Source organism: Neopsephotus bourkii, unplaced genomic scaffold (genome assembly GCF_033783945.1).
Source record: "Neopsephotus bourkii isolate Nb327-2 ecotype Australia unplaced genomic scaffold, CSIRO-AGI_Nbou_v1 NB_318, whole genome shotgun sequence".
Lineage (NCBI taxonomy): Eukaryota > Metazoa > Chordata > Aves > Psittaciformes > Psittacidae > Neopsephotus > Neopsephotus bourkii.
In genome coordinates, this window is record NW_026900826.1 from 8301103 (window position 1) to 8327983 (window position 26881).

Genomic DNA, 26881 nt, shown 5'->3' on the forward strand with positions numbered 1-26881 from the left:
GTAATATACTGGGGAGAAAAAGAGATGTGGAGCAGTTGAGTTTGTCTTTTCGATAAGTTCCTTTAAAGCCATTTTGTTGAGATTTTTTTCCCTTTAACGGTATGGTCTGGGGAAGAAGTATTTTCAGACTATATATTTAGAGCTATTGGTTAATCTGTGAAATTTCCAAGTGGGAAATCTTGTTGCCCTACTTATTCTAGCCTTCCTTACCTTTTTTAATGGAAAATCTCTTTGCAGGTAGAAACCCTGCAGGGAGAATAAGGCAATGTCTGTTCTTGATTCAGCTCAGTTGCTTGAATTGCAGAACCACTTCAAACGCTTGTGACTATGTTTTAGGATACTTCTCTGACTCTCACCTGAAGAGCTATTAATTTAGCCTTGGAGAGGGCTACTTGGTGAGTATCTCCTAGGTAGTCAAAATGATAATTGTCAAAGGCTGATCCCAAAAGAGCCCCTAGCTGAAACCTACACCATGTCTTTAGGTAGGCATAGTACCTGTAGTTGTAAACTGCGTCTCAGGTTGATTTCCCTTTTGCTGCTTGTTGTAATCAACATGAGCATTGACAATAACAGGTTAATTTTTTCCTACCTGCGCTTGAATAATAATCTCTCCTTTTTTTATTGCCCTCTTTTTGTGTACATGGCAAAGGGTGGTGGTATGTTCTTCCATATATAGCACATATCTAGTATATTCCTGCTCTGTGCAAATAATGCATTTTAGAATGCTTGCAAGAGCTAATAGCTACAAGATGCAAGAATCATCCAATCTTTTAGGTACAACTTGGAGTAGGCTTTGCTAAGAAAAATAATGAAATATCTGAATTCAGGCTTAACCAGTTGAAGTCTGTCGAGTTGAACTTTTCAGTAAGACACTGCCAGTGTGTCTTTCTGAGCGCATTTGATGTAGGAGGTTTGACCTTAGATTAGCACACACTTGGCAGTGTGCTATGCTAAGTGTAATCTAATTGACATGTGATGTTTGTGCACTGTTGCACTCTGATAAAAGTGTTTTATGAGCTCTTCCTTTGTTGTAGGAGTAACAGCTACTTTGGAGTTCAGTCCTGGTCTTTTGATAGATTTAGGTTTTCCTCGAGCTGAAGCCTGTTCAGAAATTTTCATAAGATGTACAGCAACTTGTAGTTTCCTTCCTTATCCAGTAGTTGTGAGATTTTTACCTTGGGGTATGGAGTGCTCTTAAAGCTGGAGTGAGATGAATGCTGTGGTACTTGCTTGAAACATTCATTCTAATATACCATGCTCTGTGTTCACGGTCCGTGGCTGTGACTGAGATGTTGATTTGACAGGGGCAAGTGAACTGTCCTTGCTCAGCTTTTCTGTTCTCACTAGTGTCAGTGATTCTGGTAGTATCTGAGCCTTCTGCAGCCTGTTGGTATAGGGCTCGTTTTTTCCCTCTCTAGATGTTTTACTCAGTTTTTTGACAAGCTGTTCCCTGTTTCTTCTGCTGTGTTTAGATTTGAAATATTAAAAATGCATCATTTTGAGTTGTAGGCTTTGTATAAATTGTTGCATATACTTCCCCAGCATTTGCCAGAGTAGGATGATATTATCACAGTTCTATGCGATCACCTATCTAGTGAGGGATGTCTATGAAATTAGTATTGCTGTCTTTGCTGACATACAAATATTTTGTTGATTTTTTTACTGTAAACCTTATCTCCATGACATGAAAACTGATGAAGAATGATGGTTTATGCAGAAATTGTGTTAATCTCAATTCCAGATTGTGATTCCTTGTGAGCAAAAACTGTCTGGATGTTACTACAGTAGATGGGATTGAGACCAGAGTATTTACATACAGGTGGAAACATAACTGAATTTATTATAATTTAGATTATCTAATCCCTTTAGAGAAGAGATTAGCTTTGCATTTTCAAGAACTGCTATTAGGAAAAAACACGATGCTGATAAAAAACTCCTATTTGTCTTGATATGGATTTCCTTTATTTCCTTTTATTTCTTTTTTGTACTTATTTTCTTGAAACCTGATTTAGACTGATTGCTGTGGGGGAATGAGAGTCATAGCTCAGGTTTTGAAAAACACTTTACATACCACAGGTGTTCTAATTGACCTTAAGCAAAGTATGCAGTGACGTGGCTTCTGACATCCTGCACCTTGTGTCAAGAATGAGGTCAGCAACCTGTGGGCTAATTCCAGTAGACACAGCTAAGTAAAGCAAATGTTGGAGAAATGCCATTAGTGAACTGTTCTGGTGGACTTGCTTGACCATTTGATCCCAGACAACCTGCCTTTCATTGAACTTCCAACAAGCAATATTGAAAGGTGCAGAGAGGAATCGCATGTAATAGCTTATGTTGTTCACTCGATGTCTTCTGAAGCTTGTTTTTGCAAGTGTCTCTTTGGCCACTCCTTTCCAGCGAATTGCCATGTACCTTTTTTACCAAAGACTCCATGCTATGACTTCTGTCTGAGGCCCCTTCAATAACATCTTGTGCAGAAAAAAGTTGCATTGGGTTGGGTCAGGGATCACCATTCTTGTCCAATTGTTTTTGCAGGTAGCAATTCATGGTAAATTTCAGCACTGGTAACACTGTGTAAATGACACCAAAAGCGTGTCTCCAAGTCTGAGAAGTATCTGTGGGAAGCACTTAGGGGCTCTTTTTCATTTTGACTCCAGGCCCATAACTGTACGTTCTGTGGTTCACATTAAGAATCCAACAGGGAATTATTTTGCTTGCAACAAATCCTGTTAAAAGTACTGTTGCTAGCTTGGTTTTTAGGTTGATGTTGACTCTTGCAGTTTTTACCTTCAGGCTTTTTTTGTCTTACCCTAATTTGGGCTTAGTGTCACGTGGGTGATTTTACTTATGTTTTCTGTTGTTCTGTGCTTTGTTTTGTTTCAGGGAGAGATGTCCGTGGTGGCAGCAGAGTCCTGGTTATACAATAAGTTTAAATCTAAAATGTCTGATACTTGTTGGAAAAATGGCAATAACACTTGATGTTATATATGGCAGTGATGCTGATGTTAGTCACAGTAAGAGGTCCTAAATAATACAGAAAAAAATAACTTCATAAAATCTTATATGTAAAGGTCAGAGAATCAAATACCTAACGCATTAGAAACAATTTAATACTTTCATAGTTGAGTGTGCCATATGGCACCTTATATGCTTTCTAATACTGTCTGATTCTTCATTATAATTTTATTTAGTCTTGTATTAGTGTGTAGTAGCTTCTTGAATGACTGTATCATATTTACCTTGGAGATTTTGCCTTTACTGCACACAGTTACCTGTTTCTTAGTTTATATGTATTGGCTTCTCATAATGTGCTGTCAGCAGAATACGCTTTGCTTTACTTTTCAACCAGTGTTTATTATTGTAACTGTAATAATAGTGTTATAATGTTTTAATTGATGTAATGTTTTACTATTATAAATACTGTATATGACCTCTGCAAAAGGCACTTAATGACAGGAGATAATAAGAACACAGGAAGCATCAGTATCTGGTATTTATACAGACATAGTATATCATGGAAGTCAGTGTTAGGTTGCGTGCTGAGCATTTGGGATGGGCAGAGTTTGTACTCACAGGACAAGTTCTGGACTTATCCTGGTGGGATGGACAGACAAAAAGCTTTTAGTATCCCCTTAGCTGCCTTTTGAGTTAATTTTGTTTGGTTTGGTTTGGGTTGTTTTTTTTTTTTAATTACGGTCTTAGGACAAACAACACTGTGGAGATTAATATTTTCCATGGCAGTGATTATTTAAATATGTTTAAATAAAAGTGGTAGCTCAACCACTTGGATTTATTTTGAACCATACAGCTCTAAAGTGCACTTCATCTTTCTGTGTATGGCCGTTTTAAAATAGGATGAATTTTGGTGCATTCCATGTACTTGAACAGAGAAAATCTGAGCTAGCTTTCCTGAAGAGTAGCTGTGATTTTCTGTCTGAGACCTGTTTTGCCATGCTTTTCTTAAGATAAATGACAATCAGTCTCTAAGATGTCAACCTGAAATTTCACTAAATGATCGAGTGCTTTACTAAGTATCCAGTTTCTGAATGGGCCTGCAAGAAATAATGGTTTTCCAAGTCAGAAATCCCACTGCCTTCATCCTCAGTTTGTGAAGATTCTGGACAAGCAGATGAGGTTCGCTGCGCAGATGATGGTTTGGTGGTCAGTTCTGTGGACTGCCAGTTCTGTATAGTACTCCTACAGGTTCTTCGGGACTTGCTTAAATAGTGGAGTGCTAACTTGCTAGACTACAGTTGCATTCATTCAAATAACATTTTATAAAGGTTTACTTTTTTCGGCCTCACTTTCTATTTTAGTGAACTGTTTCAAATTATTTGATTAACTGATTATTGAGATAAATAGTTTAAAACCAATTTCAGAGCCTGTAAAGTCCACCATTTCAGATCAAATCTGTGAGAGCTATTCTACAGAAACCCTGTAACAGGACTGGCAAAAAGTAATTTTACTCAAGCCTTACTAATTTCCTTGTTCTGCATAGCTAAGTTGTTTCTGAGGATTTATTTACCCCATCTAATTCTGAATGATAATGCTGATTAAAATTATCAATATAGATTTATTTCAGTGATTCCAGTAGTGTAATGGATGCTATTTTATTCAGTAGTTCAGCCTCAAGTAGCAGTTTAGCTAATGAACAAAGGAGGTTGTTATAAAACTGGTAAGAAACTAGAGCAAACCATTAGTTGCCTTTATGTTCCCTAATGCAGGTAATCGAATAGAGTATGTATAAAGTAACTGTTGACTGCTCTTCTCCTTAAAGAAAAGGATCAGAAAATTCCAGGGCAGAGTGAGGTGATGATCAGGAGCGTGGGAGAAAAGCAAAAGAACTCTTGTATGATTTACTAATGACATATTATCTAGAAATCAACAGTACTGTTTCTGTACCTGAAGATAAAGATTACTTGATTTTCTTTTGAATAGGCAGAGTGTATTATGGTGCAAACCTCTTGAAGTATTGTAAACTCTGCCTATGCATGTCACTTTAAAAAAAAAATAAAGGAAATGCAGAGTCATCTTTAGAGCTCAGCAGGTGAATGCAAGAGAGCATATTCTAATGTGTCCTTTAATGACAAAATTAACAACTCTGAGTGGTTTATGACATCCTACTTTGGGGTGGTTGCCAGGAATGGCAGGCAGAGTTCAGAACTTTGAGTGGTGGCTTTGAATTAATTCTGTCAAGAAAAATATTGAAGTTAGTGTGCTCCAAGGTTGAAAACCTAGACATAGAAGCTTAAAAATTGTCCTTCAGAAGGTTACAGCATTTCAGCAGTTGAAAATAGCATGAATATGCAGAACTGTGCAAGCCTGCATTTAACAGCCCACTTGATAGTTCATCCTATTACTGCTGTGAGTGTGATTTAGAATCTGTGGGTGAAATGCTTTAAATACTCAAATCTGCTGCTTTGGAAAACCAGCTTTTGTATCTCTTCCAGAAAAAAAAAAGAAAGAATTTTGAATCTTTGTCTATTCTTCTCAACCTATAATTAATTGATGTGCTCTTAAATTACTGGAAATCAGAAAATATGTGTGAAGCTGTATAAGTATATATCCCACTGTAAGCAACTGCAGCTCTTGTGATGCATCTAGATTAATCTTGCAAGCAGTTATTTTCAGTTTAAAAAGGTAAAGCAGTCCCCTCAAAAAAAGCAAACCCAAAACCAACATCACCACCAAACAACCCCCTCAAAACAAGCACCCAACCCCACAATCAACCAATGCCACCCCAACAACAAAAAAAAACCCAAACTCCACCAAAGAAAAAGCTTTTTTGTATCTCAGATACTGTTTTAATTATACTCCTAGAATCTGTGACCATCTTTATTGCCATCCTCCCAAGTGCTTTCTTAAAAGGGCTCACATCTACAATGGAAATGCTTCATTTGGAGAGGAACCTAGCAAAAGGATGTAGATTCACTTCTGATTTCTACAGAAACTCATGTTTCCTGTTTTCAGCTTTTTCCTGCAGTGTTCTTGCAAAATAAGAACAAAAGCCTGGAAGGCCTCTTCAGAGTTCTGTCATTGACTGCAGTATGGAGAGTCCTGCTCCTGAGGCTAATGATTTCTATGCCACAAGTAGTTCCAGTCAAGCTCTTTGCTTCTGTTATCTAAAAGCTGTTCCAGCTCTGTTTGGAACAATGACATTCCTCTTGTAGTCCCTCATAATTAATACTTCCTTCTGAAGATGCGTTCAAGCAAGTTAGTTTGCAAATATGCCTTTTGACTTAAAAAGCAAGCTGCAGTTGAATTGCTAATAAGCTCACTGTCCTATAAACCACTCCTAATTACACTCAAATATTTTGGTCTCTTGCATAACTGTGCTTGAGGGTACTTCCTTGCTGGGTTCTTAGCAAATAGCTGCTGTTCGTGTACAACTATAATGTGTGAACTGAGAATGGCAAGATAAATGCTTACCAATGATTAAAGCCTGCTTTCAGAGTAGCCATTGAAAGCTTGCCCTAATTCACCTTCAATTAACTGTTTTTTTCAAGAGGTTTGTTTTTAAGATTCAGTATTGCATGCTACAGATAAATGTTGTGTATTTTTCCTGAGCTTCTTGAAGGTTTTAGCTGTAAACTTGTTTATGGGATGTGTGGTGTGCATATACAGGCACTGAGGTGGGGTAGGGCTTTTCCTGGGGCAGAGGTCTTCTATTTTAATTGTCCATGCACATTTAGAAACAGAGAATGAGCAGTGGCTTATACTGTACAGTGTGAGTTCCTTGTATTATAACTGGGGGAAGGAAGGATTACACTTTTTTTGCTTACTTGTTCAAGCTTCAAGAGTTCTGGCTGGCCACCCCAGACAGCATCTGGTGCGTGAGGTTGTCAGGCTACTTTTGGTTTCCCCTAAGCTGGTATTTTTGTACTCATTGCTCATTTAGAATGTCAATTTATAGTCTATTGGGTTACTGTTCTTGCCTTTCTCTTTGAGCTAATTAGGTAGAAATGTGGGATGTCTTTCCTTTCTGACCACCATAGGAGTATGTACTGCTCCCTTCTGAGCATACTGACAAGACACAACTTCCAGCCCAGTGTTTACAAGTGTGATATTTTTATGTGGGTGATTGTGATCCACGAAGCACCTCTCTACAGTGTTCAGTAAAATGGCAAAGTAGCTGACCAATGATGACATCTTCACTGTGCTGTCCATCAAGGAGCTGATGATAAGGCCTTGCAATGATGTATGGATGGAGATGTGTTTCAGGCATAGAACCCACAGATGATTGTTCAGCTCCTATGCAGTGTTCTGGTGGCAAATCAGCTTTGTGTTCTAAGAAAACCTTATTAATAGCACCCCTTAAACACCTTTAAGACCACTGTGGTATAAATGACCTACAAAGTGACAGCAGTGGAGTACTAAAGAGAGGCCTATCTTCCTTGGAAAGAAGCAGTGTGACCTTTTATATAAGCACGTAAGATGCCAACAGCAGCAAAGACCAACTGGTTGAAGTGCCATTATGAGTTTGCAGTAAAATGTGTGTTACCATCCATGCATGTGTGATCACCTGCCCACTTGCCTGCTTTTGACCAATGACGTTTTTATTTGCATTGATGATTTTGGAAATACATGTACCTATCAGTAAAACTGGATTTGTATTTTTGAGTGTCCTTTGCTTAAGGAGTTTTTACCAGCCACCTTTAGTGGACTCACTAAACAAGTATTTGATATGCTGAGGTCGAATTAGACATTCAAACATTGTGAACAACACAAAATGTAATGTGTCCTGTTTTGCTGGTGCCCTATGCCAGTAGGTAGGTGATGGGAGGACTGAAGACAATAGAGAACTTCTGTCCCACTGGGTTTTCTTACAAGGTTAATCGAGTATTAAAAATGTGTAGGCTTGCCTATACTAGCATCTACACATTTAGGCTTTTAGACTGTGACAGTCTCATGACCTAGATTTGTGTTTGCTCAAGCAAACTGCTCAAGCCTGAATGAATCAGTTAAGAAATATCTCCAGGGAGACAGACCTCTGCTAAATCATGGCAGAACTTTGCTTTTAACTATAGCACTGGCAACTCTCATTTAGCTGGGTGGGCGTAGTCCATATTTGACAGTGCCAGTGTTAGCTGTTCCACATTTGCCTAGTTTAGAAATGCAGATATTTTTGGTTTGTGTTTTACTTAGCACACTCCTTTTGCAACAGTGTGAAATGGAAGACAAAGAATTGTTCTTATCCTCATAACATTTAGCAGTGATAATATTAAGCTGAGATTTTGCAATTTCTGTTTGCTTAGCACTGTAGTTAAAAATATGCAGATAACTTCAAGGTCCCATCAGCTGTCAGGCATAGGAATGGTATAAATCAAGCCAATATAAACTAAGGGTATGTGAATGATTAGGGAGGTCAGTATTCACTAACAGGTCTCCCCTCTAAAACCCATTTTCCCCATGAATCTGGTTAAGCCATTCTTCTGCTGGTATGTTGTATGCTTTTTGCTTGATGATAGTTGTTTCCTGTCAGAATTATGCGATGCAAAATTCTGTCCATGTCAGTATCTGGGGACACAGCCTTTTACCCTTATTTATGTGTCTCTTGAGAGTCCCTGTAAAATGCTTGTCAAGATAACTCTGCTCTCCCTTGCCTTAGTCTACCTCTCTATACAGCATCTGATGAGCTATTGTAACATCAGTGCCACCTTCCTAGGCTATCAGAGTTGGGCTGTCAGGTACAGTTTAGTCTCTTGGGGAATTTCTGTGGAATTTCTTTAATTGTCATTTAATTATGCTAGCTAATCTGAGCAAGATATTGTGGGACAGAGACATGATCTGTATGTTATCTGAGACTCACATCCATAGTACTGATTTGACCTGTAAACTCTTAAAGTAGAGCAGAATTGCATCCCTCACAGATTCATCACTCATTTAATGAGCCTGGCAAAAGTCGTACAGACTTTATAGCTAGGGCAAGTCTGAACTTGATTTTGTATGACCAGTATGGGTCATTTCATGTACCACTGCTTTGGTTCCCTGTAGTTAATAGTTGCAATGTATGGTTTGCAGTAGGAGCCCTGAGTAAAGAGCGCTTGTAACCATGCAGCCTTTACTTGTGCTTACAATTGGGTTTTCCATAACCCTGTTACACCACTAGTTTGGCTATACTGAAGTGTGGGGTTAATTTCCACCACTTCAACTGAAGTTCCAGATGCTGTGTTCTGGTTTTGTTACTTACTGACTTTACAGTGTAGTTACTCCAATAGCTGCAGCATATTGGTATTGCCTCAATTCACATGCTAGCTAGGTTGGCTGTGCCTTGTGGTACAGGATGCTGTACTTCTGCTGACCAGAGCATAGGGCCATGAATCAGTCTTGAATGTTTATCTGGAAAGATTTCCTGCTGACTCTGCAGTCTCTCAAGAGGAGACAGCCAAGCTGTATAGGAGAAGGAAGCTGGAGAGTAAATCCGTGCAGAAAATATTCATTTCTTACTGTGGTAGCACAGAGTGTAGAAATTATCATTAGGAGGGATGAAGGAAAAGGTGCAGTAGGATATGAGGAAATTAGTGTGTTGCTCAGCTCTGGGAGTCCTGCTAGGTGTTGGATAGTTCTGGTTTGCTCCTCTCAAATGACACCAGGAGGAAAAGAAGTTTTAAGTGAACTGCGAGTGGAAATTAAGGGTGGGTATGCTTTGACATCAGATTTCTTTCATCTGTTTTGAGGACATTTCTCAAATAAATACATCCAAGTTTTTGTTTGATTTATTAGTTTGTGACTTGCTGCCCATAGTTACCTTTGTTTTCTGGCTTATTTTACATCAAACAAATTAATAGAAAGGCATTTTACAGCTTTATTTCATGTCAGGGGGAAATAAAATGTTCAGAGCTATAAATATTTATAACTTCCATAGAATCATAGAAGAATTTCAGCAAAGAGTGTTTTTTTTGTATTTAATGTTCAAACTGTCTCATTGAGAATACCTACTTTGCAAGGGATAGAGAGATGTTTAAATTTGTGGATATTGGTCCCTAGAATTCCAGAAAATTCCTTGTAATGAAGAGAAGTGGTTAAAGAAAACCACTTTACCTGTCCATTGAACTGTGTCTGCTTCAAAATCTATACCTGTTGTAATTTACCCGTAAACATCTAACAATTTAGCATCCTAGCTCTAGTTGTTCTGAGGATGTATGTATGCAGGGAATATTTAGGAAGGATACAGTAACTTGAGCTGGGAACTGAAGGCTGTGTACATGGAAGTGCAGATGCCTGCTGCAAGCTTTATCCTCCTAGCATACAGTAACCAGAGGCTATGGTGACCCAGCTAGACAGTGACCATTCTTTGCCATGCATTGCTCCTGCTCCTCACCTGGAGAGTCCTAGTCCCTCAGATGTTCTGGCAAATCCTGTGTATAGTTTCTCCATAACCCAGTTCTGTCAAAAAGTGAGGGAAAGAGTCTTCAAAAATGCAATGGCAGACATACACACGAAGTGTCAGAATTGGTTGAGTGATTATGTGAACAGGAACACTGGCAGCTGTGAGAGGGACTGTTAACTCCTGGAGCTGAAGGGGAGTTGGTTGCTGACTGGTTATTCTGTTAGAGTGACTTGACTTTAAAGAACCTAAATATTGTCTGGCTCTTATGTCTTTCTTTTCAGCACGTTATAGTATCTTGAGGTTTATGCCTTTGAACTATTTTTGCTTGGTTACTTTGTTGGTATGCTATCTCTGTGAACACACAGAGCCCTGCTCATTTTGATTCAGGCACTGGTTATAATCTTGTTTTGTTGGGATTTCCCAGGACCTGAGCACTGGTTCATCTTGAGGCCTTGCTGCACACACTGTGATACATACCTGGAGGCATTGGGTTCTCTCACTGACGATCTGTCACATTTTAAAAGCTCAGAGCCTTTGTTACATCTGTCAGACCTGTCAGATCCATAATTTATTACTTCAGTCTCCAGCCTTGCAAGCCTAGATCAGTCACAGCCTGATTTAGAAATTCTGTACTTCATTACTCACAGAACATTAGACTTCATACCAGGCAAACCATTCCTTCCAAAATACTCTTTATTTCATGAAACTCTTTGACTTTTGGCCAGCCACTCCAGAGACGGTGATTTTGGGGAGCAGAATCTATTACCTGCACAGAGAAATATTTAAATGTTATGTGAATCAATGTATAGAAGATAAAGGGAACGTGGGAGATAATTTCCCTGGGTTTTTCTCTGTGATCTCAGCACTTTTTCTTTACCAAGCTCTTAGTCCTTTTGAGAAAAACCAGCTGTCCTATTTTGGCTGTTACCCAGGAGATGGAAACTGCCTGTCCTGCTTATTACTGAAGGCCAAGTGGGGAGGTTTAGAGCCTGAGGGTAATCTGGAGACAAATGGACACCTTTTTCTGAAGTTTGATAATACAGTGTTGGAGGAAGCTGATAACTCATGGGCTCTTTTCATAATCTTTTTCTAATAAAGCATCCTTTGGTGTCTCTGAAACCAAAAGCACTGAGTTGAAGGAGACCAGATCACCAATACATTTAGGTCCTTCCTTCTTTAAGGAGTTGAATTTGACCCTGAAAAACAGGAGGGGCATTGTGGAGGTCACAGTGACAGGTTCCTAACTTTTAAAATTGTGTTAAAGATGTTAAATTGTTGAGTCTGTTTATGTAGGGCAGGGAAAAAAGGTTCTTTTGCAGAATGGAAGGCCTAGGTTGAGAACTTGGGTGGGTAGAGAAGAACCACCCAAAATGTAGGCACAGTAAAAACTACAATAAAAATTGAGCAGCTTCCCTGTAGATGTTGTGGATTCCATTGGAATGGAGCTTTGCCAGAATGGATCAAATGAGCATCTGGCAAGGACAGACACTGATGTCACTTAATATCATTTCTTTTCTGAAGTGGGTTAGAAAATAGAGGCGATAGGGAGTTTAGAGGGTTGTTCTGTAACGGCCCTGCTCTAACACCGTGACCAGACAGAAGACAGAGCCCAGATTGTGGCTCACTTTACCACACTGGAAACTGACAGCCACGTTGCAGAGGTCACCTCTGAGTTACAGCAGCCTACTGAGCAACTTGGTCGGATTGTTTTCTAAGCTGATCTGTCTCTTTTCCAGCTGTTAGCATGTCACGGCATTTTAACAGTGCACATGAATATAATTACTCTTCCTGGGACCATTCTGGATGGTGAAAAACTGTTCTAATCTGTGGTTCCTAAGGGTATTTCAGGTTTTGGGAAGTTCTGAGGTTTACTTATATATAAGTAAGAAAGTGCTAAACTGAACTGAGTTACGGTAAATCTCTGGAAATACTGCGGAGATGTATTTTCTTTGTCTTGTATTTACTTTGTGTTGCTGCTGCTATACTGAACCATTACTTCTGAAATGAAAACATCTTTTGGAGCTAGTTTATGGTGGTAGGGTGAGATCTTCATTTACTTGTCAGATCTCTGCCTAAAATGATTGGTTCAAAATAGAGGCTGTTTTGTTACCAGATAGTGATAGAGTGGGAGAACACTGAGGTGTGTAGGTTAATGTTTCTTGTATGTTTTTTAGGTTGTTCATGCCTTTTCCTTTGTCAGATAGCATTTCATACTGGTAGTGAGTAGTCTTGGAAGTACTAAACGATCTGAAGGAGGATGATATGCTTTCGAGAGGCAGATGGATGGGCTCCCCAAAAACATGGAGGCAGCATTGCACCTTAGAGCCAAAGCTGCTACTAAAGGTTATTGTACAGAAATGGTTTAGCTCTGTTTATGCTGTGGAAAAGGGCTGCAGTCACTTAGCTCAGTGCATTGACCAAATGTAAACTGTGGTTCCTTCATATTTCTCAAAGTAATTTTGCCAAACTCAGTATCTGAACTGTAGAAAGATGCACAGATGGGGTTTAAATTTTTGTTGAACTACTGGAATTTGTCCTATTCAAATTATCATCATCATCAGGAGTCCACAAAATCCCACATCCTCCTATTTAAAAATACATGTACATGAATTTATGCAGACAGGATTTGGGTATTCTGGTAGATTGTGTTTGTGCAGCAAGAACTTCAGTATAGAAGAGTTCTTGGAGATCACTGTGGAAAGTCTAATGATGGAATAGTAGTTTGGCGTGTTCTGACAGCAAGGGAAGACACTTGAGACAAAATCCAGACTATCTACAAAATGAAGCAAAACAAAATGCATCTGTAGCTTCCTGTTTCTGTAGACAAGTGCTGTCAAATTCAGTGAAGTTTCTGAAATAGAACTGAAATGAAAAATAGCTCATTCTTGAAGCTCTGGGTAGCTGGGCAACAGGATAAAAACATCTGGCATATATATGTGGAGACTTAGGAAAAAACCACAATGCAGTGTTGCATGCTTAAGAATCTTCAGTAAGGAGAAGTTACATACTAACAAAATCATAGAATTAGAAATACATAATGTTTTGGGTTGCAAGAGAGCTTAAATCTCAGTTCCAAACCCCTGCCACAGGCAGGGACACCTTCCACTAGACCAGGTCGCTCCAAGCCCTGTCCAGTCTGGCCTTGCATGTCCAGCCAGGGATGCAGCAGCCACAGCTTCTCTGGGTGACCTCTGCCAATGTCTCGCCACTTCCTTAAGTTAATCCAAGCTGTTAGTTACCATCTAATCTAAATAGTCTAATAAAAAACTGTGGCAAGAGAAAAATAGTTTCCTGTCAGTAGTAAATATGTTGACAATATATCCTGTATGTGTATTGTTTTCCTGTGCACCATTTTGGTATGCCTCAGACAAACCTTTACTTATGTGCACACAAGGGTCAAGCAAATTCATCACAAGATGAATTTCCAGTGTACCAAGAAAAATCCATCATTTGGATAGTTTCTAGATTGATGATGCTAATGAAACTTTATGTAGAACTGCATTTGAATAAATATAATTCTTCTGAACTAAATTCAAATACTTTTAATGAAAAGTTGAGTGTATTAAAGCATGAAGTGGAAACCTCTAAGTAATAGTGCTGTTACTGTTTTCTCAGATACTTTAGTAGGAACTTAACAGTGACTTGGCACCATGGTAGCTCTTTCCTTGAAGATCTGTGTCCGCCACTGCAATGTAGTGAAGACGATGCAATTTGAACCATCCACTGCAGTGTATGATGCCTGTAGAGTTATTCGTGAACGAGTGCCAGAGGCTCAAACAGGGCAAGGTGAGTTCCTATATTTGTCCATAGTAAATTCATTGGCTGAATTGAAAGTAAAGAGAGACCCGTTTGGGGGTTTTTTTTGCACAGTTCTGTTCCTCCATTTATCTTTCAGGCTGGGCAATTTGTTTTATTTTGTTGTTTGGTTGTTTTTTTCGTGTGTGTGTGTTTGTTTTTTTTCAAACATAAGGCATGGAGTGAAAGGCACAAAGTGGGAATAGATTTGTAAGTGATAGAAGGTAGCTGCATCCTTTTTCTTCCTTCTGTCCTGACAGAGTCTTTTCTACAAAGGGTGCTTTCTAAAGCAATGTTTGTGGCAATGCTGTCTAGGAAAGTCAGTGCTGGGTTATTGTGGTGCCTCAGCAAAGGAAGCAACAACAAGGATTACAAAAGAATGGCTGGACATCTCCAAAATGTGCAAAAGGAAATGTTTGAAACAAGTTAATAACTAAAAGCATCACCATACTGTGCATACCATATTCACAATGCTGCTACATGTTAATTGAGTTTAACTTTGATTTAAGCTTTAAGCTTAACCCTGGTGCTGAATAACCCTGAATAAAATCATGTTGGCTTTATTAAGTTTGATGAGTCTGTCTCCTCTGTTCCACAGCCTCTGACTATGGATTGTTCTTATCGGATGAAGATCCTCGAAAAGGTATATGGCTGGAGGCTGGACGAACGCTGGATTATTACATGCTGAGAAATGGGGTATGGTGCAAGTCTGTTGCTTCTTTCATCAGCAGGTTGTTACAAAAATTGTTTCCCAAGGAGCAAGAAGAGCACTTAGTGTTTGGAGGTGTAGGAATAACCTTTAATGTAAGGTCACCTCAGATATAAAGGGTAGGCTTCTTCAGTACTAAATATGATGAGGTCATACTTGCTTACATTATGGCCAGCTTGCTTACAACTAAAAGGGATTGCTATCCTTTTTAAATGCTAAACAAGCTTTTGCAGCACAAATGTACTTTGATCTGTCCTCCCCTGTTTGGGTTTTGGTCTAGCCAGCTAGTACAAGCTCTTAAAAATTACATTTGCAGAACTAAAACACTTCTCAAGTTTGTTACATAAGTTTGCCTATAATATATAACAAAGGAAAAGTACAGCTTGGAGGGGTTGGGAAACAAATCCTGGTTTAGGCACCTAGGTGGGTTGGCTTGTGGTGGCTTCCAAAAGCATTTAGAAACAGTCTTGTTTACTTTCTAGGATATACTGGAGTACAAAAAGAAGCAGAGACCTCAGAAAATACGTATGTTGGATGGTTCAGTGAAAACAGTCATGGTGGACGATTCTAAAACAGTTGGTGAATTGCTGGTTACCATTTGCAGCAGGATAGGTAAGATTCTGGGACCCACCTGCTTAAGAAGTTGTGTTCAGCAGTATTTGCTTTTTTATTTTTATGATGTGATATGTATTACTGACTAGAAATTACTGGCATATATGTTAAAATATTTAAATTTGTTATCAGTTAAAATTTACCAAACACATCTCTGGTGTCTGTTCTCCAGGTTTTATGAAAGTCTGTAGAATTAACTTATATCCTTAAACTTCAATATCTAGCAGGTAAAGGCACAAAGTTATCTAAAAGTACAGCTACAATGTTTTTACTGTATATTACATTTACATACACTTTCATGCTTAGAGAATTAGAATAGATTTATACTTAATTTTAATGTGATAGAATATAAAATACTGTTAACCTTGAAATATACCTAAACTTAAGGATCTATGTTGTCATGATTTAGGGTTGATAACAGCATCATTTGTGAAACAACATATAGAAGCCTTCCAGAGCAGCTGGTCAGAAATGTGTCATGTTGGTTATACTCTGTATTTACCTAAATAGAGACATTTTGGAAAACTAATTCATATTTAACTATAAACATGCATGCAGCATGGATTAGCTTAAATCATCTTAAACCATGCTTAATTCTCATTTAGAATTAAAGTGGACTTAATTTGATTTAGATTAATTTGCTTGGAAAGTGAATGAAGCTAAATTTAAATTCATCTGTTTCAATTTCATTTAAGTGTTTCTATGCTGGACTCGAATGTGCTGTGACTGCTTTACTTAAGAAATTAGTTTGACTTTTTTTCATGAATGTGACTATGTAGGTGAGCTTTTAATTTGCTTTCCTGTGTAACATAAACATGCTTTACCAAGCAGTGGAAAAAACCCAAGCAGAACAAAGAAATGAGAGCAACTTAGCACGCATGCTAAATGCTGTGAACTGTTTTTTGATTCAGTTTCATGTAATACTAATGGGAGGAGTTGAGTTTTAAAAGCTGTATGTTTCACATTTCTATTTCGCAGTCTGCTCTGCCACATTTCTTCTACACATGGTGGGCAAGCTGAAATGACTCAGTTCTCAGGAAGCTGTTGTAGGCATCCATGAAAGGAAATTTACTATGGCATGTCCCCATTTTGGAATTCATTGCTATTTTAAATTCCATCATGTTTTTAAGCTGGCAGTTTCTCTTGGTAGATGACTAAAAAACCTTAATTTCTTTCCAAAAGTGGAAAACGCAGCATATGATGAAGGAATGATGTATTTTAAGGATAATGCCGGATATTGGAGAGGTGTCTTGAATGCAGAAGTTGTTAATTATTCTTGGGATCTCATACCCCATACACTGTTCCAGCATTCCATCTGCAATATTTTACTGTACCTGAAATGAACCATTGGTGGTTTAATATATAGAGAAGAATATTTCACCTGTCCTAAAATGTATGAAATTTTTACTGTTACAAGCACTGGATTTATTTATGATTCCAGGAATAACAAATTATGAGGAATATTCCTTAATCCAGGAGAGCATTGAAGAAAAGAAAGAGGAGAGTACAGGAACACTTAAGAAAGACAGGACGTTGTTGCGAGATGAAAGAAAAATGGAAAAATTGAAAGCAAAGCTTCATACAGATGATGATTGTAAGTCATGGATTCCAGGATAATTCTTCAGCTAATATCTTTCTACAGTTCAGTGCAAGAAAACCATACAGGAATGCATTTCTAGGTTCTTCAGTGCGTCTCAGTTGATCCTTACCTGTATTTTTGCACTCTTTTATATACAGTGTCATCAGTTTTAAAATTAGGTAGATGGACATGTTGCATCTAATTGTAAGAGTTAGCAGGTCTTTTGAAGTGCATTTTGTTACTTTTTTGGTATGGGAGTTGTAACCTAAGTGTGAAGGGTCATTTCTGTAATGACCATTTGTTCCTCTTCAATAAAGTGGGATATTTAAATATTGATGCCTGCTGAAAGCCATCAAAAGGGCCTTTGAAGGTAGGAATTTTAAGTCTAAATGGAGCTTGCCAAAGAACTAAACCACTATTTGATTAACTGTGACTAGCAGGAAGATGTTTCAAAATTGTAATTGGGGATAGGAAAAGAAACAGAACAATTTGGTTTAGGGGGAAAATACAGTAAACTTTCAAGTAATTTTGCAATGAAGCTTTGAAGATCTAAATGTAGTATTAAAAGGTTGCTATAGTTGTTTCTTCAACAATATTATTGGTGTTTTCTGCCATAGTAAATTCCTGTTTCTCAGCAGTGCATTCTTCAGTTCTCTTTTGTTGCCACCTTCAACCCAATAATTAGAAACAGAAGTGAAAGGAACTTTTTTTTTTGCAGTGTTTTCCCCCTCCAGTGGAAATAACAATTTTCACATGATTTTCACATCAGCTTTTAACACTGGCAATGCTTTGTGTTTAACTGTGTGCATGTCTGGTTCTGTTACAGTAAATTGGCTGGATCATAGCCGAACGTTTAGAGAGCAAGGGGTCGATGAAAATGAAACACTACTCTTGAGGCGAAAGTTCTTTTATTCAGACCAGAATGTAGATTCAAGAGATCCTGTTCAGCTTAATTTGCTTTATGTCCAGGTACAGTATGTGGGCCAGAGGCAAGGGTTCTGTCTTGTCTGAGGAAACCTGTGTTGGTTAATTACAAACATTTTGTTGCTGAAATACTTCATCTTCTAGAATTCCGGTTCTGAATGTGCTTTAGAGAGAAAATAAACACAAGACTCCAAGAATATGTGATAGTCCAGAGGCTTTGCTGGTTAATTTTTTTTTTAATCAAATAGTTTCAACTCATTAAGGACTCAACCAAAAATCCTCTGACTTTCACATCCTGTTTCCTTAAAATTAATGAATGTCTGTTTAAGCTATTCTTTTTTAGTTCTTCTCCACATTCTCTTCTATAGATGATGTTTTTTTCTGTAGTATGGAATCTCAGTGCAGCCTTACAACCAGCTTTCTGCTTCTTATCTATTTCTTACAACCAGCTTTCTGCTTCTCATCTCTTTCTCACCTGATCAGTGTTGAAAGCTGCTTCTGCATTCACTTTCCAGTCTTCAACCTAGACAGCACACAAGGCAGGCAGGCTTCCTGTTCAAAACGGTATCATGTAGCATTGTGGGTGTCTATCTAGGCAGGTTCCCCAATCTGTTAGAGGTACTTGAAGTACCTTAGCAAAGCTGAGTTTCACATATAAGATCTATTTAACTGAAAGCTTCAGTGCAGTGGCCTGTGGTGCAGTTCAACAAACCCCCCAAACACACCAACAAAACTAATATTGCAGTTTTCATTTGTTATACTTGCAGCTTATTCAAATGGGATTGCTCTAAATTACATTTTAAAACTCAGAGGCAAAAGATCAAGATAAGTTTGCTTGTAAGACGGCAGTCCATTTTTCATGCATTTTAGAAGACTGTACAACACTGAGCTGTTCTCCTACCACTTCGACTTTTTCTTTTCCAGCTATTGTTGCAACAGTATGTGTTGATTCTGCTTCGTCATTGTTTTATCTATGGATAGATGAGTGACCACTAAATTTAAATATCAGGAAGGAAAATGCTGTTTGCTTTTTGGTGTTCCCATTTCACAATAGTGATACGGTTTTTATGTACCAGATGTGCAGATCATTTTCCCTGCTATTCTGAGGTGTTAAGATGTAAAAGCTTTTACATGTGTGCATGTATACACGCATGTATCTCTCTGTATACATGTGTTTCCATACACATAAATGTATATACATATGTTGTATTTTATATACATATGGCAGGAAATGGGTGTCAGGTCCTCCTTTTGATGAAGGTTGTTACAATCTTGGTTTCTGTAAGTCTCCATCAATATTCACTAGAAAATAATCTAGCCCTTTATTTATTTTATTAGTCCTAAACACATCCAGAATAGATTGATAAAGACACTGAGACAGAGAAGTGTGTTACTGGATGCTTGGGCCATGCTTAAGCTTTCAAGGCATTTCAGAGATGTAGTAGTTATTTTGGATGTCCCTGACATGTCTTTGCTTACCTCCTATAGGCTCGTGATGACATTCTGAATGGGTCCCATCCTGTCTCCTTTGAGAAGGCCTGCGAGTTTGGAGGCTTTCAAGCGCAGATCCAGTTTGGACCTCATGTAGAACACAAACACAAACCTGGATTTTTAGAGTAAACACTTCTAACTTCTAAATTCGGGTGACCTCAAGTGTAACTAATGTTGAGCTGTCACAGACTAAATGCATTTTAGTACTTCAGGTAGTGGTAATCAGAATCAGTGGGTTTTCTGTAGCAATCTCACTGTGAAACGAGACTGGTTGCAAAAATCAGCAACCCAAACTGATATGAGAACCTTGGGCAGTGGCTTATTAGACAGCACAGGGCAGCAGCTCCAATAGAGTGCCAGTTAAGTATGCAGCTGGATTCCCCAACCACCTGGTAATGGGGAAAGACTGGGATTTTGTTCTTCTGTATAAGTGAATTAAGCATACATCAATATATATCACAGATGTTCTGATTTTCTAGGAAAGTAGAAAATGAATGGGAAGATGCTTTGTCATTTGCATAGAGTTAACGTTTCTGTGTATGGAGGTTAAATTTTACAGTCTTCTTTAGTGACAGTAGTTAGTTTTTCAGATTCACCCTTTCATGGTAGCATATGAATGAAGATCCAGAACTGTGCACTTTGTTTCAGATGTGGACAGGAGTCTTGCTTACAACTGACCCATCCTTTAATCTTTATTGTGAAACTTAACTGCTACCAGCAGGGCAAGTTTAGTTTGACTGAAATGTAGATGTTCCATTTTTTTACTGATTTCATTTTCTGATTGGTTTTCCTGCAGTAGAATTAACTGAGGGCTGGAGTCTGAGGAAAGGAATGTAGGAAGGTAAAAGAAAGCTATTTAAGCTATTTACTACACACTCCATCAAGCCTTGCCTGCATATGAGGCTCACGGATACCTTAATGGGGTGCACAAAACAATGGGTGCATGTTTGGTTTCTGTCCTGTTCCACTGGCTGAGTGCTCAGTGCTGACTCTTACACTTTCTGTGTGAGCCTGAGTCTGGGGTTTACTGTATCTTGGGAATTACTTCAATATGGTGGCTTGATTTGGAACATGCAATGCTGCAACACTGTTGGTTTGAAATGTTTCACTTTTGAAAGCTTTTCCAGAAGTGGCAGTTCAGTTATGCAGACAAACCATGTGAACAAACATTCTTCAGTTCCAAGTAATAATTAGCTTCTGTTTGTGCTGTCTGTCTGCTACTGGTTGGCCCACGAACATTTCTTAATAGAGCCACTGATGTCTTGAATTATGGGGACTCGGTGTAATAGCTTCAGTGTACTCGTGGTTCTTATTCCTTAGAACAGTGACCAGTTACACAACAATCTCCTCTGGGACTTGTCCATTGTCCCTTCTGCATCTACTCACTCAAGAGGACTCCTGCAGCAAACCATTAGGGTATTACCTCATGGCAAGCTACTGTTGTGTCATGGTCATGATTTAAAGAGTTAGATGTTCCCAGCAAGAGTTTGTTTAAATTTTTAAAGCCATAATTCCCCCCACACTTAAGCAGCAGTTTTGCACACTGCTGTGCAGAGTTCCTGAAATAATCCTAGGGTTTTTTAGGGGTTCTACCTGGTCTTCTCTAGTGTCAAGATTTTACTTTTTTTCCTTCTTTTCAGCTCTCCTATAGTAACTGTGTTTTATAGTGGACTGAAACTACTGGCTGGATGACATTACTACTTAATATGCAATGCTAGATAGATAGTTTGAAGTCCTTCACAGAATGAAGTCATCACACATACAAAGTGTCTTATCTTTTTTAACCCTAACAGAAATGAAACGTATAAATAACTGCACTGCGCGTTAGAAAGTGAATGTTAGTCCAGTGGGAATCATTTAGAATTCCAAAATCATTTGGAATTCCAAAATTTAGAACCTTGTTATTTTCTGCAGAAAATTTTCCTTACTATTGTTTTATTTGCATTTAAATGGGCTTTGACTGTATCAGGATCAAGCCCTGCAGGTCACTAAGTATAACCACTTGCTGTGCTGATTATTTTGTTCCCTGGAAATGCATCTGTCACCCTTTCAGAAAAGAAACTTTCTTCTTGTTTTCTTTTTGAAAAAGTTTGAGGTTTTTTAAAGCTTCTTCAAACTATGTAAAACTCTTTGGTGGATGAATACTGCTTATTTTCAAGTATGGAAATAATTACATTTTACGTAAACTATATGCTGTAACTCAGTGTGTGAAATACATTTGAGAGGTGTCCATTTACTCGTCAGTGAAACCTGAACATGCTACAGATTCCCTTAAGGAGAATGTGTCATCTCATACTGAAACCAGCATGTAACAGAATAGTACTAGTGTTTTTCAGAGTCGTTTTGAAACAGCATGGTTTATTTTGTCATGTCTGCAAGATATTTATATAGAGAGAACTTTTGTATTCTTTTTTTGGATTCTTGGTACAGATGCAGATTATCACCTGCATCTTGTTAACACTTTGGTTGTAGGAATTCCCTTGAAGGTCATGCCAAAGTAAATTGTGAAAGCTCTTAAACTATCAAGTTGCAAATAGTCCTTCTTCATGCCCTTCCTCATACAGCTGAAGTTTTGCGTTGTACCTACAGGGGCACACTGTGTTTAAATTAGCTGAGAGACTATCTAATAAAGAACTTACATTAGTCATATGTGGATAGGAAAGGAGCACCTGAAATGCTCACCTTGGCTTTTTCTTTCCAAGCACAACTGGTGCCCATAAGCTCAGTTCATTAATCTAGCCTGTTTTCCTGTCTTAAACTGTCTTTTTCAAGAGCGCTGGCTTTACCTTTATGCTAAGGAAAAACAATAAATATGTTGGCACTTGTGTACAGTCCTTACATACAAATGGATACAAAATGAATTTGGCTGTCCAGCCTTCCCCACCCAATGATGTGTCTGGAAATTAGTACTGGGAAGAGATTTCATTATCATGTATTAATGGGATGTATCTACTGGAGCATTGTAAGAAAGTTCAGTAAGGTCAGTTGATCTCACTTTGTTTTATATTGTTAGAGCTTTATGGAAAAGAACCTTTGTATGATAGTAGGTCATTATAGCTTTCTGTGTTAATAGTGTGCTTGCTTACTGAATAAATCCAAATGAGAAGGGGATTTTCCAGTCATGCTTTTTCTGTGATTCTCAGTTGTTCAAAGCACAAGGGAACCTTAGAAACCAGGTTTTGGATTCTGGAAGTTTCCTCAGACTGAAAATGAACTGCTGAATATGTGACGAAGTTTCTTAGAGTGGAGTGTTCCGTATGGGAAAGTGCAGTCCACAAAGAAACATTTGCTAAAGCACAATGCCGATATGTCTTCAAGTTGGGTTGGTGTTTGGCTGAGATAAAGAGTTTATTTTGTTATACAGCAAGGAAGTGCCAGTGATGTGTTTAAAGATTCTGACTTTACCATGGATGCTAAACTGACTTCGATTGCCTTGTATTCTGACACCATTAATAATTGAATGCTACAAAAATTAGGACTAATGTTTTTTTTTACTTTGCTTTTGAGAAAGTGACTGCTATTAAGCATTCACTTAAATGGTTTTGCAGTTTTTCAGTAAAATATTAGTATTCTAACATTTGAAAGACACAGAGGAAGAGCTTGGTCCAATGCATTGGTAAAACAAATTGCTACTGGAAAGTAATGGTAGTGTCTGAACTCAGACACAGAGCTGGCTCAATCTTTGATGTCCCCTTCTTCCCCCAGGTTGCAGTGAGTGTATCTGAACTTAGATTTGAACCCACCTGAGATGCTGAGAGATATCTATAGTTTAAGAATGGAAAATGACCCAGTTATTACTAACTTTTGATAACTTGTTAAAACATGAAGGGGTCTTGCATGGGGATGTAACTGCAGTGTTTTCTGAAGTATGTAAGTTCCCTTCATGCTCTCACCCTACTTAGCCAGAATTTTATTTCACTGTATAGGTATTTTATGCCTATTTAAGAAGCTTGAGGGACTTACTGCCAATAAAGGAGCATGGGAAGCATCTCTCCTTGTGAAAGCACCATTAACTACGAATTCTTTTTTTTTCTAGCCTAAAAGAATTCCTGCCTAAAGAATATACCAAACAAAGAGGGGCTGAAAAGAGAATATTTCAGGTAATTTTGAGACTGAAAATCCTACTCTATCTTTACTTTCTTTGTAAGAAAAATACAGGCTTTCACAGATGTATACTCTGTGTATACTTGAATTATATAACTATCAGAAAATCAAGTGTAAAGAACCTGTCACCTTTTCTTTTCCTTCTTCAGAAAATCTATTGTCCTGATCCTTTTTTCTTCACTGATGATTGTTCAGTGTACTTTGAAGGATAGAGAATGAATATTCAATATTCTTAAGATCTTTTTCTGTTGCATTGAAATGTAAGGATATGTATTTGTACTAAAACAGAAGCACATTTAGCAAAGTAGTTTTGGTTGCTGCTTTCATTATTTGAGCATGAGCCTGAAGTAACACAGAGCTCTTCTAACTAATGCTGGAGTTCAGTGATGTGTCTGGGAACCTCCCAGTTGTAAAAGACTGAAGCAGTTGAGTGTGAAATGTACTGGTATTGTTGGAAGTGATCTCAGAGTTTGAGTACTGTGGATGTACTAAATATCTGTGCCTACTGAAAAATACTTTTGGTAATACAATACAAGTAGAAAAAATCTGAGGTCAGCACCTAAAATCAAGTCATTTGGCTGCTGGAAAGACATACCAGTGATTGGTGATCACAGCTTGGGAGATGAGTTGAAGAGCAGGAACGGGTAGTATAGTTTCCTATGTCTGTTACACTCCAAGTGTAGGAATTGTGTAGCTCAGTAAGTCTGAGCTTATAGTACTTCTTCATAAATGAATATGCCTAATGCTTTCCTGTCCTTTTAGCTGCAATGATGTTGCAGTTTCTGCAAAAAAACTATTCATACACTTCTAAGTATTGCTCTATCATGCTAGTCATAGCATGTGATTTTTGCCCAATTCAAATATGATCTATGAGTAGTTTCAATCATTACATGCTTTAACGCATTGATAAGAAACTGATCAGTGAGGGCACTGATGCTGGGCAAAGATATAATAGCAAGTAGAATTAAGCAAGCTGTCTTTCTGATAAAAATCAGCTGTTGCCCTGAGGCATAACAGTATTGAGTTTGGCAGGTGATTTTCACCAAGTACTCCATCTGCAGTGACTACATTTGGGCTCCTTGCTCTTTTGGATCCCACTTGTGCTCTCTGTGCACTGAACTTGAGAGACATGATCAGTCTATGTCCTTGGGATGCAAAAGGCTTTCTGGAGTTGCAGTTGCTCATGCTAGTGATTCTCCATGAACCATTGTCAAGATGGTAACTTAAACTGGAGCAGCAAAGTGTTTCCCACATTCTTGGTGCTCCCTCAGGTGCCATCAGCCAGTATGAAAGGCAGCAACCAGCAATTTAGAAGAGTGCAAGGGGAAGATGGGGTGTGACAGGGATCCCACAAACAGTATTTAAACAGTAGGACACTGGGAGAGGGTTTTCAGAAGAATGGTCTAGGGTAGGAGAGCAGATGCTGTTTGAGTACATAATATTGGTAGCTGCCATTGCTTCCAGGTTATAGTTTATTAACGAGTAGGTTGTTAAAGTAATAAACAGAAATTGAGAGTTACCAGACAAACCTAGATGAGTATTCCAGGATTTTTATTTAGAAAAATAATAATAAAAAAATTAGAAAAATCATTGCTGCTTCTTCATCAATAGAATTCTTTTCATGTGATGGAAAAAAATTGTAGCTAACAGGGCAACTGCAAGAAAAAGCCTATTGGAAGAACGTACAAGAGATGAGAAATAGTCAATTGCAAGGTGTGATGCCTTCATGAGTCAGAGGGTTTGGGCACAAAGAAAGAATAAATAGTCTGTTTGTTGGAAAAAATATGGGTGCTGGAACTTCTAAATTATTTTTTAAAGCTGAGTAAAGAGGTGTTATGAAACCTAATGGTGCACCGGTTATGTTCTCCTTTGTGAGGAACTACAGGATACAGCTGACATTTTTTAGCCAGTATTGTTTTCAAACACTCTGGTTGTGATGATTATTAACTAGAGCATCGTTAAAAAGGGAAAAGCTAAACCCTTTGTTTGTTTGTTTCTGCCTAAGTGATACTGAACTCTCTTTACAGGAGCACAAAAACTGTGGTGAGATGACTGAAATAGAAGCCAAAGTGAAGTATGTGAAACTAGCCCGCTCCCTGCGGACCTACGGAGTGTCCTTTTTTCTTGTGAAGGTAATGTAGATCTTGCTGTGATCATACTGTGTGCTTGGTTATGTATGTACCTCAGATTCTTCACTAAGCAAAGGTCAAAGATGTTCTTTCAGCCTTCTGTCTGAGAGCAGCATTTGGAAAAAGGTGTAAATTACATGTGGGACAGAATTACAATTTCAGTTTAGATCCTTGTCATAGTTCTTCCAGAAAGTTGAGTCTGTCATGATTTAAATTCTTTACATCAACATTTCTGCTTTTTCTTTTGATTAGCAACAAAGTCCTGTCTTCAGAAAAACATTAACAAAGAGCTCATAAGTTGTCGCTATTTATAAGCTTAATGAGAATACAGATTGTGTGCAGAAAAACTGCACTGGAAGAAAAGCTTTGTCACCTGATAAAGTTTTACAGAGGCCAAAGATTTGTTACCATAATCCCTAAAATGCTTCTGTTTCTGGAGGAGGGGGAAGAGGGAGTGTCTTTTGAACTGCATAGCAAAGATCCACCAAAGACCAGGGCTTCTTAATGTTAATACATTGCTTGAAAATCCCTGCCTGTGATCGGACAAACTGAGCCTGGAGTTTTAAACTGTCCTAGTCTGCATGCCAGGTGCTTCCTTCTGTCAGTATATTCCATCATACTTTCCTTTCTCCTGTGGCAAGCTCTGTTTGAATGAAAAACAATTTTGTTTTAGGAAAAAATGAAAGGCAAAAACAAGCTGGTTCCTCGTTTGCTGGGTGTTACCAAAGACTCGGTGATGCGTGTGGATGAGAGGACCAAGGAAGTTTTGCAGGAATGGCCACTGACAACTGTAAAACGCTGGGCTGCCTCACCTAAAAGCTTCACTCTGGTAACCTTTTTGTATATATTCAGAGGCAGAGGGATCTATGTGGCAAGGAGAAAGGAAGAGATGGACTTATATTCAGAACAAATTCTTCATTGTAACTTGTTCTGTCTGTAATTTTCTAGCATTATATAGAGTCAGTCCTAAGCTAATAAACTGGCCCATACTGCTGTTTAAAATCAATCTGTATTTTGACGTTTCTAGATGGACCAGTTGTCCAGAAATACTCTATAAATCTCTTCAAAAAACACCAATTAAGTCTGTTTTGTGCCTAACTACTAATGCTTTCGAATAGAATTCTGAAGACTTTTCTCCATCCTTTAGTGACGGAGTCTGATAAAGCCAGACTGAGTATAGGCATTTCAGTTTATGAAACGTCTGTTAT

General features: G+C 38.3%; 1 protein-coding gene across 2 annotated transcripts in view; it reads left to right on the forward strand.

Moving 5' to 3' along the window:
- TLN2 (talin 2) overlaps nucleotides 1–26881 on the forward strand; it is a 150452-nt gene that overhangs the window by 49909 nt on the left and 73662 nt on the right. Inside the window, exons 1-10 of one of the 2 annotated variants that reach the window (XM_061347598.1) lie at nucleotides 6407–6551; nucleotides 13955–14116; nucleotides 14724–14821; nucleotides 15317–15446; nucleotides 16888–17040; nucleotides 17852–17994; nucleotides 19438–19565; nucleotides 23477–23540; nucleotides 25572–25676; nucleotides 26347–26502. In XM_061347598.1, coding sequence (XP_061203582.1) covers nucleotides 13981–14116; nucleotides 14724–14821; nucleotides 15317–15446; nucleotides 16888–17040; nucleotides 17852–17994; nucleotides 19438–19565; nucleotides 23477–23540; nucleotides 25572–25676; nucleotides 26347–26502 — 1113 coding nt within the window. In that variant the 5' untranslated portion in view covers nucleotides 6407–6551; nucleotides 13955–13980. Of the gene's footprint in view, nucleotides 1–6406; nucleotides 6552–13945; nucleotides 14117–14723; nucleotides 14822–15316; nucleotides 15447–16887; nucleotides 17041–17851; nucleotides 17995–19437; nucleotides 19566–23476; nucleotides 23541–25571; nucleotides 25677–26346; nucleotides 26503–26881 lie in introns of those variants that run through there. The other variant, XM_061347597.1, reaches the window with a different exon arrangement.